Source organism: Delphinus delphis, chromosome 2 (genome assembly GCF_949987515.2).
Source record: "Delphinus delphis chromosome 2, mDelDel1.2, whole genome shotgun sequence".
In the NCBI taxonomy this organism is placed as follows: Eukaryota; Metazoa; Chordata; class Mammalia; order Artiodactyla; family Delphinidae; genus Delphinus; species Delphinus delphis.
The window spans coordinates 177,603,379-177,618,367 of NC_082684.1; the positions used below are offsets into that span (position 1 = coordinate 177,603,379).

Sequence of the window (14,989 nt, forward strand, 5' to 3'; positions counted from 1 at the left end):
ATTTGCACGTCCATCCGTCTGCCCAGTGTCTCCATTTGGACGTAGCAGGCATCTCAGTCTTCACGTGTCTGCAAGTAGACCGTCTGCAGTCTGGTCCAGCCCTGTGGTTCCCCCTCTCAATGATGGACAATCCCATCTCTGCAGTTATTCAGCCAGGAGCCATAGAGTCTACCTGTGATACCTCTCTTTCTTTCACATCCCATTTCCGGTCCACTGGGAAATCCTTTCAGCCCTACCAGTGTATTCCAACACACCTGGCCCACTTTTCATCACGGCTCGTCCTGACCGTCAGATCCAGGCCTCCAGCATCTTTGCCCTCGATTGTTGTGACAGCCGCCTCCTTGTTTGCCTTTTTTTTTTTTTTTTTTTTGCGGTACGCGGGCCTCTCACTGTTGTGGCCTCTCCCGTTGCGGAGCACAGGCTCCAGACGCGCAGGCTCAGCGGCCATGGCTCACGGGCCCAGCCGCTCCGCGGCATGTGGGATCCTCCCGGACCGGGGCACGAACCCGCGTCCCCTGCATCGGCAGGCGGACTCTCAACCACTGCGCCACCAGGGAAGCCCTCCTTCAGTCTCTTCTTACGGCAGGTGGAGGGGTCCTTCCGGATCATGTCACTGACGCTGTGCAGGTTCTCCCTGTTTGTTTCGCAGCTCAGTCCAGAATCCTCCCGGGGACCTACAGAGCGCTGCGTGCTCCGACTCCCTGGCCCACCTGCTGCTGCTTCTCCCCTTTTACGTTGCCCCAGACACAGTGGCTTCTTTGTGCTTCTCTGATCGTCCATTTTGCCCTGTTCTTTCGCTTTGGGTAACTCCTTCATCCCCTTCCAGCCTTTTCGTTGAGAGCGGCGTCTTTATATGCTGTCTTCCCTCTCCCTGCCCTACCCCCTCCGTAGTTTTTACCACCTTCTAACGTGCTGTAGGACAGATCTAATTGTTTCATCTTCTGTCTGTTGTCTGTCTCCCCTGTGAGAATGTAAGCTCCATGAGGGGGAAGAAACGCCTGGGTTTCTTTTTTTTTTCCAGCAATGTGTCAGAAACCCTTAGACCAGAAGCTGGCACATAGTAGGTTCTCAGTAAACATTTATCAACTTCACTGAGCACAGCAGACTGGATGGTTCCACACTGAAAAACTGTCATCCATGGTGGAGCAGGACATTCGTTGCAGTTACCTAATTTCGTGTTACAAACCACCACCCAAAGTTTGTAGCTAAAACAATAATATTATCTCTCACAGTTTTGGAGGTTGACAGGCTCAGGTGGGCAGTTTTTCCTTAGAGTCCCTCCTGTGCAGTTAGACAGGGGCTGAGACTGGAGGCACCTGAGGGTTACTTCATCCCCAGGACTGGTGTCTGGGCTGGGTGGCTGGAAAGCTGGGGTCTGGTCAGGCATCTCTTTTAACAAGTGGCATCTCCACCTGGCTGGCTTGGACCTCCTCACAGCGTGGCTGTACACTTGATCTCTTCCATGGTGGCTGACTTCCCACAGAGCCAGCATTTCAAGAGTTCCAGAAAGTTGGCTGCCAGTCTCCTCACAGCCTTAGGTGCCCCAGAACCCTTTCACCACTTGACGTGGGGGTACAGCAGGCGCACACCAAGAGGGGAGAATTGATGCTCTGCACCCCCAAAAGCAGCGGTTGCGAAAGCAATTCTCATCAGTGTGCCTTAGACAGGTTCTGACGTTACTGCATACTAGTTGTCTGATCTCAGGCAAACTATAACCATTTGGCATTCAATTTCTCATCTATAAAATACAGACAAGTAATCTTAAATTAGATAACTAGACGCTTATGACATTAGGCGTACTTCGGTGGGAGAGTTTGAGACACATTGTTAAAGAAAGTGAAAGTTGATCTAATTACACTAATTAGTTATATTAAGGATATTACATTTCCAGTCATCTTGGCTACAAGTTATCTGTTTAAAAGCAGAAAATACCAGTAATTGAAGAGTCTAAGGTTTATGACCATGGAGAGATACCCATTCAAGTCTTCGGCCTTGAATGCATGCGTAGGTGAGGAAAAATGCCACAGAATTATCCTGACACTTAATTATTTAATTTTTTTGCTATTATTAGATATGTATTTGATAGCTGTCATATACAAAATAAAACGTCATATAGAAAGCACTTACTACAAATGGATTCCTAATTTTGTTTCCATATCTATTTGGTAATGCTGTACATGTGTTTATTGGCGAACGCGAGAAGAATTCCACCTTCTTGGGGGTGCGCCCTGCCTCCACCTAACGTGCACCTCTTCAGCGCATGGTGTGATGTTGGTGGCCTGTCTAAACCACTGCCAGTTTCTTGGAAGCAAAGTCATGAAAAGGCGTTCAGAGTAACTGTGTGTACCTGATGTTCTGACGAACAGCATGCAGTTAATTTGCTTCTGAACATGCATAAGTAAAGAATTTCTGGGTTCTTTTTGAAACTGTTTCCTAATCTCACGCCAAAATGTTAGTTCCATTTGTACCTAGGTGCAGTCCTAGTACCTAAAAACCTCGGAGTAACAGATCTTTTTTTTTTTCCCCCCCCACTTTCTTTATTATCATTGCTGAGTTCCTTTACTGTAATGTAATAGTGTAACAGAAGGATCACTGAACTAAAGGTCAGGTGATCTGGGTTTTAGTTTTCTAGTTTATATAATCTTTTTTCTCTTCACTTCACCTTCTCTGTTTAGTCTACCTTCTCACAGGGTATTGTAAAGATAAACTGAAATGAGGAAGTGCTCTAAAAGGGTAAAAGCAAATAGGATTCAAATACAAGGTATTATAATGGAAAGAAGATATTTGTACACTTTGCATAGTACTGAAGAGATTAAAGGTTTCAAAAGTCTTTGTGCTGAAAACCTTAGACGATCTGTGTGGTAGAAAGTTGTGTGTCTAGTGATAAGTATTTGTGAGCAAATGGCATGACTTCTGTTCCCCCTTCCTTTACTTTTTGTAGCGTTTTTACTTTTTCCAGATGAATGTCCTTATTTCTGTCCTTATTTCTTTCCTACCACCCAGTACACACATTTACCCACAAATACTATTTTTTTCCTTAAAAGGGAGCTACCATTAAGAAAGATGAGCCCACCGGGGCCGTGGTTGTGGCCAGAATCATGAGAGGAGGAGCTGCAGACAGAAGTGGTGAGAGTTTGAACGTTAGGCGGGCGTGGACGGGGCGCGTGGATTTTATGTGACACATTTCCGGGATGTAGCTAAGAGGATAAGAGTCTTTTGATACAATACAGCAAAACAGGAATAAGATATCGTACTCTGTGTTAAAATGTGGGAACCTATTTAAGTGGTAAATTTCATTCTAGAATACTTTACGGTCTTAGCTTATATAGGCTTCCAAGGTTATATTAAGACTTAGTTCAGTGTTTCTGATTTGAAAAGTACTACTGAAAGCACACAGCCTTTTAAAAATTTATCTTAAAATGAAAGTAATGTGCATCTCTAGAAAAAGACTGAGATGCCTCTGCTGTTGCTTTGGCAGCGTTGTGATGTTACGGCCTGGGCGAGGCTGGAGCCGCAGCCTCTGAAACCTCAGAGGCCTGGGATGTGCACTGAGGGTACCACACGGTGCTTTCAGGATGGGCACACTGCAAACCACCGTACGTAACACTGCTTACTTTCTGAATTTGCGATTTCTCAGGTCTTATTCACGTTGGCGATGAACTTAGGGAAGTGAATGGGATACCTGTCGAGGATAAAAGCCCTGAGGAAATCATTCAGATCTTGGTAAGCTGAACATTTACTTAAAAACTGCAGTGGAAATGAGGTTGGATCACTGTATTTCAGACCTGGTTGTGAACACAGGGTTTGGATTTAATAGTCCAGGGTTTGGATCCCAGCGCTGTTACTTAATCCCCCTTATGTCCTTGGAAAATACCTTAATCTTTTTATTTCCTCCCTGTTTTCATCTACAGAATGAGAATAAGAAGTGGTAACTCTCACTGGAGTGTCTGGAGCGTTAAATGAGCCAATGTAGATCACGAGTTTGACAGGGCCCATCTCAGATTAGGTCCTTAATGCATGGCACATACTCTGTTGTTGAGGATGCATTTATCTCTGTCTCTAGGGGCTATGCTTTCCGGGTATATAAAAAAGTGAAACTAACTTAGATGTCGTATGAAATCTAAAACGAAATTATTATAAGCCTTGGCAATATAAATTCTCAAGTTCATTTGTAAGGATAGAGTAAAGGGAGACTGTCCCTGTTACATACGAAAGCATGTTATTAACCTATAGAGAGTTTAGTATCTCAAAATAGACCTCAGTATATATGAAAATGTAGTGTATGATTAAGATGGCATTTTAAATCAGTGTGAAAGCAGTGAGATCATTTCATAAATGGTATTGGATTAATTGATTATTCAGTTAGAAAAAATAGTCCTTATTTTACAACTCACACAAAAATAAATCCCCTCAAATCAAGTAAGTTTTTTAAAAAGTCATAAAAAGTACAGAAAGGTTTTTTTAACCTTGGTGTGAAATTCAAATAGAAAAATAACTGACGTGATGACTAGAATTGAAAACTTTTTCTACAGTAGAAGATGCTGTACATAAAATTTAAAAGACAAATGAGATCGTAGGCAAAATATTTTCAATTTATATGATAGAAGGCTCATATTTTAATGGATATAGAGAGTTCTTAAAAATCATTAAGAAAGAAACGGTTACAGAAAAATCAGCAAAGTGTATGTACAGAGAATTACAAAAGGAGACACGATGTCTGAAACATATTGGATTGGTGGTTATTTAAAAGCTTGGTAATGCCCAGAGTTAGCCAGATTATAAGGGAATAGATACGTTTAGATGCTTTTTTTGGTACAGGGTAAACTAATAGAACCTTTTGAGACGGCTCTCTGAAACTGTCCATTTTAAATGTGCTTACTCCTTAATCAGGAAATTCAACTGTTGCAAATTAACCCGAAGGAAATAATTTCAAATGTGTATAAACAAGATATTTTAAAAATATTTAGAAACTATCAAGAAGGTTGAATTGATTATTCATTCACGTGATGGATTACTGTGAAGCGTTCACAATGGCTGATAGACCGATATGACTTATAATAGTAATAATAGTAATACTAGTAATTGCTTACATTGATTGAGCCCTTAATGATACTGTTCTAAGGGCTTTACGTACATTAAAACAGCGGTCCCCAGCCTTTTCGGCACCAGGGACCGGTTTCGTGGAAGACAGTTTCTCCACGGGGTGGGGGAAGGTTTCGGGATGATTCGAGCGCATTACATTTATTGTGCACTTTATTTCTGTTATGATTACACTGTGATATATAGTGAAATAATTGTACAAGCCTCCATAATGCAGAATCAGCGGGAGCTTCTTTCCACTTGCCACTCACCGATAGGGTTTTGTTATGAGTCTGCAAGCAATTGATTTATGACGGTCTCTGTGCAGTCAGACCTCTCTGCTAATGATGACCTGCATCTGCAGCCGCTCCCCAGCGCTAACATCGCCGCCTCAGCTCCACCTCAGGTCATCAGGCATTAGATTCTCATAAGGAGCACGCAGCCTGGATCCCTCACGTGTGCGGTTCACGGTAGGGTTCGCGCTCCTGTGAGCATCTAATGCCGCCGCTGATCTGACAGGAGGCGGAGCTCAGGTGGTAACGAAAGCGACGGGGAGCGGCTGTAAATACAGATGGAGCTTCGCTCGCCCGCCCGCCACTCGCCTCCTGCTGTGCGGCCCGGTTCCTAGCAGGCCACGGACTGTTACGGTCCATGGCCCGGGGGTCGGGGACACCTGCATTAAAACACACACACACAAACTAGAAGAAGGGGAAGGGATTATAGGGAAGACTTGCTTTCTTTCTACTTATGCAATTTAGTATTATATAAATTCTTAATAAGGTTAGTGAGTTACTTCTATGATAAGCAGTAACAGTGATATTACCATTTTGAAATCACTCCTTTATGAAATTCTGATATTTCTACTATTAAACCCCCATTTTATGTGAGTCTCTGCTGCACTGGAGCTGCTTCCATATGCTGACAAAAGCTGGTTCAGTGCAGCTTTTCCCATCCTGGCTTTCAGTGCCTTCATGCTGATACATTGAAACTGGCTGTGATGGAAGTATTCACACCATGGAAACCGGCAGACGGTATCAGTCAGGGCCTTCTTAACAAAATGGAGTCCTGGCCACCAGCACACACTGATAGCCAGAGCCTCAGGGAGGCCCACCGCCCCTCCCCCCTCGCCTTTCCTCCCTGTCCGCCTGTCCTCCTAAATACGTACTTAGTGCTTTCACAGAGCTTACCATTTAGTGAGGGTAACAGATATTAAGAGATAATTGTGTAAGTAATTACATAGATATGGTTATGACAAATGCTAAAAAGAGAGAAAGAATGACGTAAGGGTGTGTTAAAGGCAGACCTACTATTTAAAAACAATTTTTTTTGAAGTATAGTTACTTTGCAATGTCGTGTTAGTTTCAGGTATACAGCAAAGTGATTCAGTTACACACACACACACACACACACACACACACACACGTATATACATATATATATCCTTTTTCAGCTTCTTTTCCATTGTAGGTTATTACAAAATATTGAGTAGAGTTCCCTGTGCTACACAGCAGGTCCCTGATAGGAAGACCTACCCTTGTCTGAGGTAGTCAGCAAAGAATTTGGGGTATTGTTGCTTGCTTTAATGAAATTAGAATAGACACTCTTTTCATCTGTTAATTAATCTGCTACATTTGGTACTTCTCTTACTAACCAGAATATAATAGAGATGAGTGTTTTTCATTATTTTTCTGATGAGCATCGCAACTAATTGAATCATGTACTTATAGCCACATTACTGGTAGTTGTAGGAATTTTGTCCCTGAAACCTGGCTGCTGAGCCTTAGATGCAGCGGTCTGAACCTTGCACACGGTCTGTTCTTGCCATTTAATCCTGTTTAAGGCACTGTGCATATTCTTTCTATTTTGAAGTAACTCAACATGGATGGTAATACATTCATCGGCATTTTAAAAGTGCACAAGAGGTAAAAGTGGTTTAGTGGTTAATGTTTTTTAACTTATTTGACAAACTTTAGTGCCTCTCACGTTACAGGAATTTCTACAAAAATAGTTTCCTCGGTTTGTTCTGTCTAAGAGTAGAAACCCCAAGCTTGTAAATTTTTAGAATCGTTTCATTTTCTACCTATCTGACTTTCTTCCTCCTTGGCTCCAGCGGTCTTCTTATAACTCTTTCTTTCCTCTGACATCAGGCTCAGTCTCAGGGCGCAATCACATTCAAGATTATACCCAGCATCAAGGAGGACACACCATCAAAGGAGGGCAAGGTAACCATTCCTCAGAAACCTTTTTTTTTGTGGGAACCAATGTTTTTCCATTTACTAAATGGAACACAACAAGTTTATCTTAATATTCTATTTCTTAAATCAATCAGAGTTAGAAGAATGTTGGCCACTTCACATTTATTTTTTTATATTTATGCATCTGAAACGGAACTTTCTTCCAGATGTTTATCAAAGCCCTCTTTGACTATGACCCTAATGAGGATAAAGCAATTCCATGTAAGGAAGCTGGGCTTTCTTTCAAAAAGGGAGATATTCTTCAGATTATGAGCCAGGATGATGCAACATGGTGGCAGGCGAAGCACGAAGGAGATGCCAATCCCAGAGCAGGCTTGATTCCCTCAAAGCATTTCCAGGAAAGGTGAGTTCCTGGCACAGAATCATGGCCTGTCTTCAGCTGACCTTTTGTTCTCTGCAAAGTACCATTCCAGCATACTTGTGATAGAAGAAGCACTAAAACCTTGCCTTAGAATTCCTTATCCCTCAGGTTTGGGTTTCTGTTTTGTCTAACGAAGCATGAATAATGACCAAAAATAATATGACACTCTCAGGTCATATTCAGTTTTCGTTACGAAACAAATGGAAAATAGCACATTAATATCTGAAACTGTATTGATGTGAAAGATGGAAAAATAAAGAAGAGTGATTTCAGAGTGGGGAGAATTTATGAAAATTTGAAAGTAGAGGATTTATTTCTTAATTTGAGTAGATTGCATTGTGTTCATTTTTTCCTCCAACGTTCCATTTTTTTCTTAAGGCTTTTAATATTTTGGTGTTATGTTAATCTTGGATCTGTACTGAAAATTGATAGGCATATTGACCTTCTTTTCCCCCAGGAGATTGGCTCTGAGACGACCAGAAATATTAGTCCAGCCCCTGCAAGTTTCCAACAGGAAATCATGTAAGTGTGTTCATCAGAACGCAGAGTAACTAAGTCTTGCTGTTTACTTTTGACTGTTACAGCAGGTGTTTGTGGTAGGATAAGAGGTCCTATTACCTGTGATAGCGTTTGGATCATCATTTCACAAGAACCAACAAGGAACAAATTCATAGTGGGAATAGTAAAGTGAATCTTTTGAAGAAAGGGGTGTTTGGTGTTGTTTATAATAAACCCATGACTCACTCTGTAAGAAAAAAGCTAATAACTACAGCTCTCTTTGATTCTGAATTTAGGTATTTTATAATGTAACCTAAAATGCACTCTGATTTCTCTAAAGCTAGGAGGTTTGGATAAGAGATTTCTCGGTAAAGACTGGAGGAAAAAAATCCATCCCTTTCTAGGGCACAAAAGCAATTGTGCCTACAACAGTCATTCTTGTTCTACTTTCTTCCTTTGCTTATTTTGACATCACAGTAACTCTGACCTTCAACCGGTCTGTTCAGAGTTATTACCAAACTAGATTAAAAGAAGACAAGAATAAGAAAACCGATGATGTAGGATTACTGGAAAAGAATGGTTTTTCTTTTAACCCAGCCTTCTCTCAGATTCTCTTTACTTCTCACCTCCCACCTCTTGTGAGTCCCCATCCTACTTTATCTTCTCTGCTTCATGGTTCTAGGTAGTTTAAGAGTTAAAAAAAAAAAAAGCCCTTTTGTTTTCAGCATAGAAATTGTACGTTAAAAGGTGAAATAAGCAAATAAATGGTCCTGGAATTTCACACCAACATCTGTTTTTAGTATCGTTGCATTTTTTCCCATCTCCTGTTATTTCTGTCAGTTCGTAGAAGCCTAGAGCCCAGGAATCACGTTATAAGGGAGCCAAACTGCAGTCGAGTATAAATCTCACAAGCAAGCTTCAAGCAGAGCACTGACTCAAAAGCCTGCTTGTTCTTGCCCTGTTAAGTCTGGGCAGAAGGAAAAAACACTTGTCGTAGAATGCCACGTGTCCCGCGACATCGAAAGCTTCAAGCTTAACCAGAATGTTGCATTGTTCTTACGTGTGAAGCATTTTCACTGGCAACTCATCCAGTGGAAGGGAGCTCTGAGGCCTCTACCTGACCTGCTCTTTGAGGGTTTTTTACATTTGGGGGCCTGCACATTGCTTACACATTTGGTGCCTGGGGGATGAAATGTGTCTAACTTGAAAATAAAATAAATGGGATTCTACTCGAATCTGAATCCATACTCTAATTTGCTTGAGTTTTAAGCTACTTAGAAATGTGTAATTGGTTATAATTATGAATTTTCACTTACTTAAAATTTTTGATGTATTTTTTTTGTTTTAAAGAACTGTGCAAAGTAGAGAGATTGTCTTCTTAATAGCTCTCCCCAAGCTGGTTTCAGGATAAATGTGTGTGAGTGAGCGTGTGTGTGTGTGTGTGTGTGTGTGTGTAGAGCTCTAATTGTAATGGAGGCTATTTTGTCTTTACATAATTTCTTTTTTTTAATTTAATTTTTTTTTTTTATATAGCAGGTTCTTGCTAGTGATCTATTTTATACACATCAGTGTCTACACGTCGATCCCAATCTCCCAGTTCATCCCACCGCCCCACCACCCAACCCCTCTTTCCCCGCCTGGTGTCCATATTGTTTGTTCTCTACATCTGTGTCTCTAATTCTGCCTTGCAAACCGGTTCATCTGTACCATTTTCCTAGATTCCACATATATGCGTTCATATATGATATTTGTTTTTCTCTTTCTGACTGACTTCACTCTGTATGACAGTCTGTAGGTCCATCCACGTCTCTACAAATGACCCAGTTTTGTTCCTTTTCATAGCTGAGTAATATTCCATTGTATATATGTGCTGCGTCTTCTTTATCCGTTTGTCTGTTGATGGGCACGTAGGTTGCTTCCAGACCTGGCTATTGTAAATAGTGCTGCAGTGAACATTGGCGTGCATGTGTCTTTTTGAATTATGGTTTTCTCAGGGTATATGCCCAGTAGTGGTATTGCTGGGTCATATGGTAGTTCTATCTTTAGTTTTTTAAGGAACCTCCATACTGTTCTCCATAGTGGCTGTATCAATATACATTCCCTCCGACAGTACAAGAGGGTTCCCTTATCTCCGCACCCTCTCCAGCATTTGTTGTTTGTAGATTTTCTGATGATGTCCAGTGTGAAGTGACACCTCATTGTAGTTTTGATTTGCATTTCCCTAATATGAATTTACATAATTTCTTTTATATGTTAATACTCTGGTGTTTGAGTTTCAGGGCTTGTCTTTATGGAACGTGGTCGTCCTTTCACCCTTTCTTCCTTTTCTTCTGTTTTTAACCTAGATTTTGATTCACTGAGAGATGCATTGTTTGTTCTCAGAGGTGGATGTTCTTTACTTTTAAATAAAAAAATAAATCTGATCGATATTATCCAAAGTAAATACAGCGTGTAGTAAATAGAGCCTCATTCAGAGAGACCGTATACTTCCGTGAAAGTTAAATAAAAGGCCGCTGTCTTCTCAAAAAATTGAAATTTCATTTGAAATTCTTTGAATGTTGTCTCATAAACCCCTGAACTCAAAAGTTATACAAAAATCATTGCACTGGCTCTGAACATTTATTTATTTATTTTTTAAATTTATTCATTTGGCCTCACTGCGTGGCACGTGGGGGGACCTTAGTTCCCTGACCAGGGATCAAACCCGTGCCCGTTGCATTGGAAGCGCGGAGTCTTAATGACCGGACTGCCAAGGAAGTCCCTGGCTCTGAACATTTTTATAAGTATTTAAAAGCACTTCGTTTTGTAACCTGTGTATTTGAAAGTGATTTTTTTTTTAATGTAACTAAATCTTATAAAGACCATCTGACTCAACACTTCCTGGACTTCAACCTTTGGTACTTAGGTTTTTGGAATAGGACATTTGTTATCATGCCCTTTGCTCAATTACAGAATAATACTATGAAGAAAAGCAGAAAGTTGATATAAAATCCTTTATTTTTATATTTTATTTTATTGAAAAAAATCTGTATATATTTTATAATCCATCTATTTAATTACATTGAATAGTCATGGAATAGGTTTTAAGAAAATTTCTGATTTAATATAAAATTTCTAAAAGAAGAATAATTCTCTCACATTGCTGTTTATAAATTTATGAAAAATACTCATGTTGATAAAAGTTTTCTGCACTAAATTTCACAAGTGCTCTTAAAACCTAGGAAGATATTGGTTAAGCAATGAGTTTAGAATAATGACTTAAAGGTCATTAGCCAGTTAACTTTTTTGACAAATTGACTGCTTTTGTATTAGTAGGATTTTACTCTTTATTTGATTCACAGTGTATCATCATAACTGAAGTCTTCATGGAGGAAAAGTTCATGGAAGATGGCTCTGGTGCCGTAGGGCTTCAGCTAGCGTGCACACAGAGGTCAGAAAGGACTGGAGCACCCCGGTACTGTTATCTCTGCCTTTATATTTGTGCTAGAACTCTGGGTCCGGGCTCCATGGTTAAAAAGTCAGAAGCCGTGGTAGTACCGACCTCCTCCGGCTTTTCGACTGGCACCCTTATGCAGAACTCTGAGTGTGGGTGGTGTTCATCCTTGATGCTTGGTTATTTCCTCTCCTTAGGAATCTTGGCATATCTAATGCACATACAGAAAACAGGCTCTTCAAACGAGGTGTTCCTCGCTGTGACCAACGTTTAGATTGTGCTCAGCAGGACACGGGGTGCGTGTTTGGGGCCCAAGTAAGCGCCTATCTCATGTCTCAAGCAGCACGTAGGGGCAGTTCTCCTGACAGACACTTAGTAGCTTGCAGTTCTTGTGTCGATAGAATTTACCCTACGACTTTCCTGCCAAAGCTTATTGTTACAGTTCAGTTGCATATATAGAGCCGTATGATGGCACCTAACCTTTGAAAAGAAATATGAATTTCTTTGATGACTTGAAATATTGTTTGTTCCCTTTCTATTGAAACATAAGTATGTAAGTTAGGAATTAGCTTCTTAGTAGCATAAACATTAACTTTAACTTCAATCCGATGTAACTTATATTTAAATCGAGTTCTTATTCATGTACTATATTTTACTGCAGAATGTTCAAGTATGATACTTACTTACAGTGCTGGGTTTCCTTTTTTTAGTTATCAAGGTATAAATAGCTGAACATTTCTAATAACGCTGATTGAATAATATTAATGAAGACATTTTCTTTTACAAAATAGCTCTAATAGAATTCTAGTAATAAATAAACGAGAAATCAAAAATGTACAATTTATTGGCTTTTTAAAAATTAGAGGGTAAAGACACAAAATAATTTAGAATTTGTTTTAACCGATTTTGATGGTTATCATGTGGGTAAAAAAGAAAATATGTGACTGCAGGCAAGAGGTGTCCATTCAAACAGGCTGTCACCAAATTCACTCAAAGACAAGTATTTTGTGGATTGAAGATCTCAAGCTACCAACAACAGAATTTAAACGTTGAGGAAAAGAGTGAATTCATTCTTCATGGCACCAGTGTTGTGGAAGACCAGACTTTTGAGCATACGATATATATCATTGCTCTACAGGTTGTAATACTGCTTTCCAAGTTGAATAAGCACCTTCTTCCTGGCATCTTAGATAATGTTTATTTACTGTGTTCACACATAAATTTAATTCAGAAATGAGCAAATAGATTGCTTATGTTCTTAAATTTCTGTATCTAAAACTGTGTCAAACATTTTTTTAATATTGGTGGGATCATGTGTAACAGAAACATACGGGGTTTTAAAAATACTGGAAATACTTCTTTCCCCTGACGCTCTTTGGGGGGTGCCGAAGATCGCAGCTCCTGTAGAAAGAGGTGCAGATGGACTAACTTGTAAACTGCACCTCTGACTGTTCACACCATGAGACGGTTGAGGTCAAGGCGTTTCTTGCTGCTTACGTTTCGTCTGTGATATCCTTACCTATATAAAGATAACACTGTCAGGGTGTGTGTTTAGCTTTTCCATCTGAGAGGTGCTAAGCCGTATGGTCTCTGGGGACCCGACGTCATGCAGGTAAGAGGGTTGATCAGCGGTTAGGGGTCTGGTCTTTGGTCATGGATCACTGCAGCCTTTTAGGGGAGATGGCATTGAGCGGTGAGGGGTCTGAGAAAGCAGTTTCTAGAGTGGGACTCTAACTTTGCCCCCAGACTATCCCACTGATAGAGACCAGCTTCTCCACTTGTCAGGAGTATCAGACATGTCCCATGCGGGGTGACCTCCAGTGACCGGGGAAGTCCCTCCTGCCTGGTGCGCAGAGCTCATCAAGTGCTTTTCATGTGAGCCTCCACACTCCTTTCTCTGAGGACGGCAAGTCTCTCTCTTCGTGACCTTGGCCTCTCTCTGTGCTTTTTATAATTGTCACATCCTGCACGTCCGTGCTTGGTGACGTAGCATGGACTCTTGCTGTGGCCGGGAGAGGAGAGGGCCCCTCCCCAGCTCTCCTGGCAGAGAAACACCTGAGAGGTTGATGTTTCGGGGCGGGCCAGAGGCTGGAGCAGCAGAAGGTGGACGGAAGTAGTCGGGAAGCTTGAAAGAAATGTGTTATTTCCGTTGACCTTTCCCCTGACGTGCATTTTCTGGCTTGAAGCTCCAGGTATTAAAAAGTGACTTCTGATGTGATGGCGTAGCATGGTAGTTCAAAACTCAGACTCTGGAGCCAGACCGCGTGGGTCCACAACCCAGCTTTGCCACGTACGACTGCTCCCTCCCTTTCTGCCTCTCATTCCCCATCTGTAAGATGGGGAGAATACTTCCGACCTCATAGAGTTGTTGGAAAATTAAGTTTATGCGTTTGACATCCATGCAGCAGTGCCTTACCAAAGGCAGTCCTGCCGCTTATCCCAGCTGTCTCCTGAGGTCTTACCCTCTGTGTATTTTCCCCCTTTGTTTTTCCTACTGGATGTCTATTAAGCATGTGCTTGCTATTGGATATTTGCGTGTGTTGTATCGTGCTAAATACCATTCTCTTCCTACTTAAGAACGGCAAGGAGGAAGTACTCTTTTGCCTATTTATGGAGCCTGTTTAGGACCTCTTATTAGAATATGAAATGTACATGTGCCACATGTAATTTCAGTTACAGATTCTATTTTGTGGATTGGCTTTGGTGTTTTCATTCATGTGTGTGTGACATGGCTTTTATCATCTGCTTTATGTAACATTGAGTCTTTAATCATGAGTGCAGTCCTCAAGCTATCCTGCTGTCTCTATCAGAAAATACACTCTGTTCAACAATCAACTTTACAGCAGAAATGTCTGAGGTCACAGCTCGATCAGTCTTAAACACAGCTTGTGTTATTTCTACCTAGATGCCTGGCTTGGCTGTCCTGTGTCACATCATTCATTGTTTGTTTTCTAATAATTTGTTTTAGATGCACGTGACATTTCAGAGCTACTAAGAAATGAGGGTAAATAAACTCACAACTTGAGTGACTCATACTGTGAGCCTGAATAATAATGATTTGCTTGTCATTTCGGCAAATACTGTCCAACTAGAGCTAATGCAGTTTGAAGGCCCATAGGTATTTGAAAAGTAAACATAGGCTGTTGTGCACTTTCTCCTAAGTGTTTTCTTTGGCTGTCGTGCTGCGTGTGAAGGGAGAAGTGAGCAGAGAACTGTTCTCATCGGTCCTGTTCGCTCTGGAAGGTCATGTAGCAAAATATCTCCTACCTTGACTTGTGGTTACAATTTGCTTCTGTTAAATTTCCAGTTCTTTTTCCTCCCTCGACTGAAGATGGTGTCTCCTAGGTCAAACCTAACTCATAA

At 41.0% G+C, this 14,989-nt stretch overlaps 1 protein-coding gene across 7 annotated transcripts in view; it reads left to right on the top strand.

The window, feature by feature from the left end:
* The window catches only part of MPP7 (MAGUK p55 scaffold protein 7), a 248,064-nt gene that overhangs the window by 160,313 nt on the left and 72,762 nt on the right, over nucleotides 1-14,989 (top strand). For all 7 annotated transcript variants that reach the window (XM_060006381.1, XM_060006379.1, XM_060006378.1 and 4 more), the window contains 5 exons: nucleotides 3,045-3,126; nucleotides 3,638-3,723; nucleotides 7,227-7,301; nucleotides 7,481-7,677; nucleotides 8,153-8,217. In XM_060006381.1, coding sequence (XP_059862364.1) covers nucleotides 3,045-3,126; nucleotides 3,638-3,723; nucleotides 7,227-7,301; nucleotides 7,481-7,677; nucleotides 8,153-8,217 — 505 coding nt within the window. The remainder of the gene's footprint in view (nucleotides 1-3,044; nucleotides 3,127-3,637; nucleotides 3,724-7,226; nucleotides 7,302-7,480; nucleotides 7,678-8,152; nucleotides 8,218-14,989) is intronic.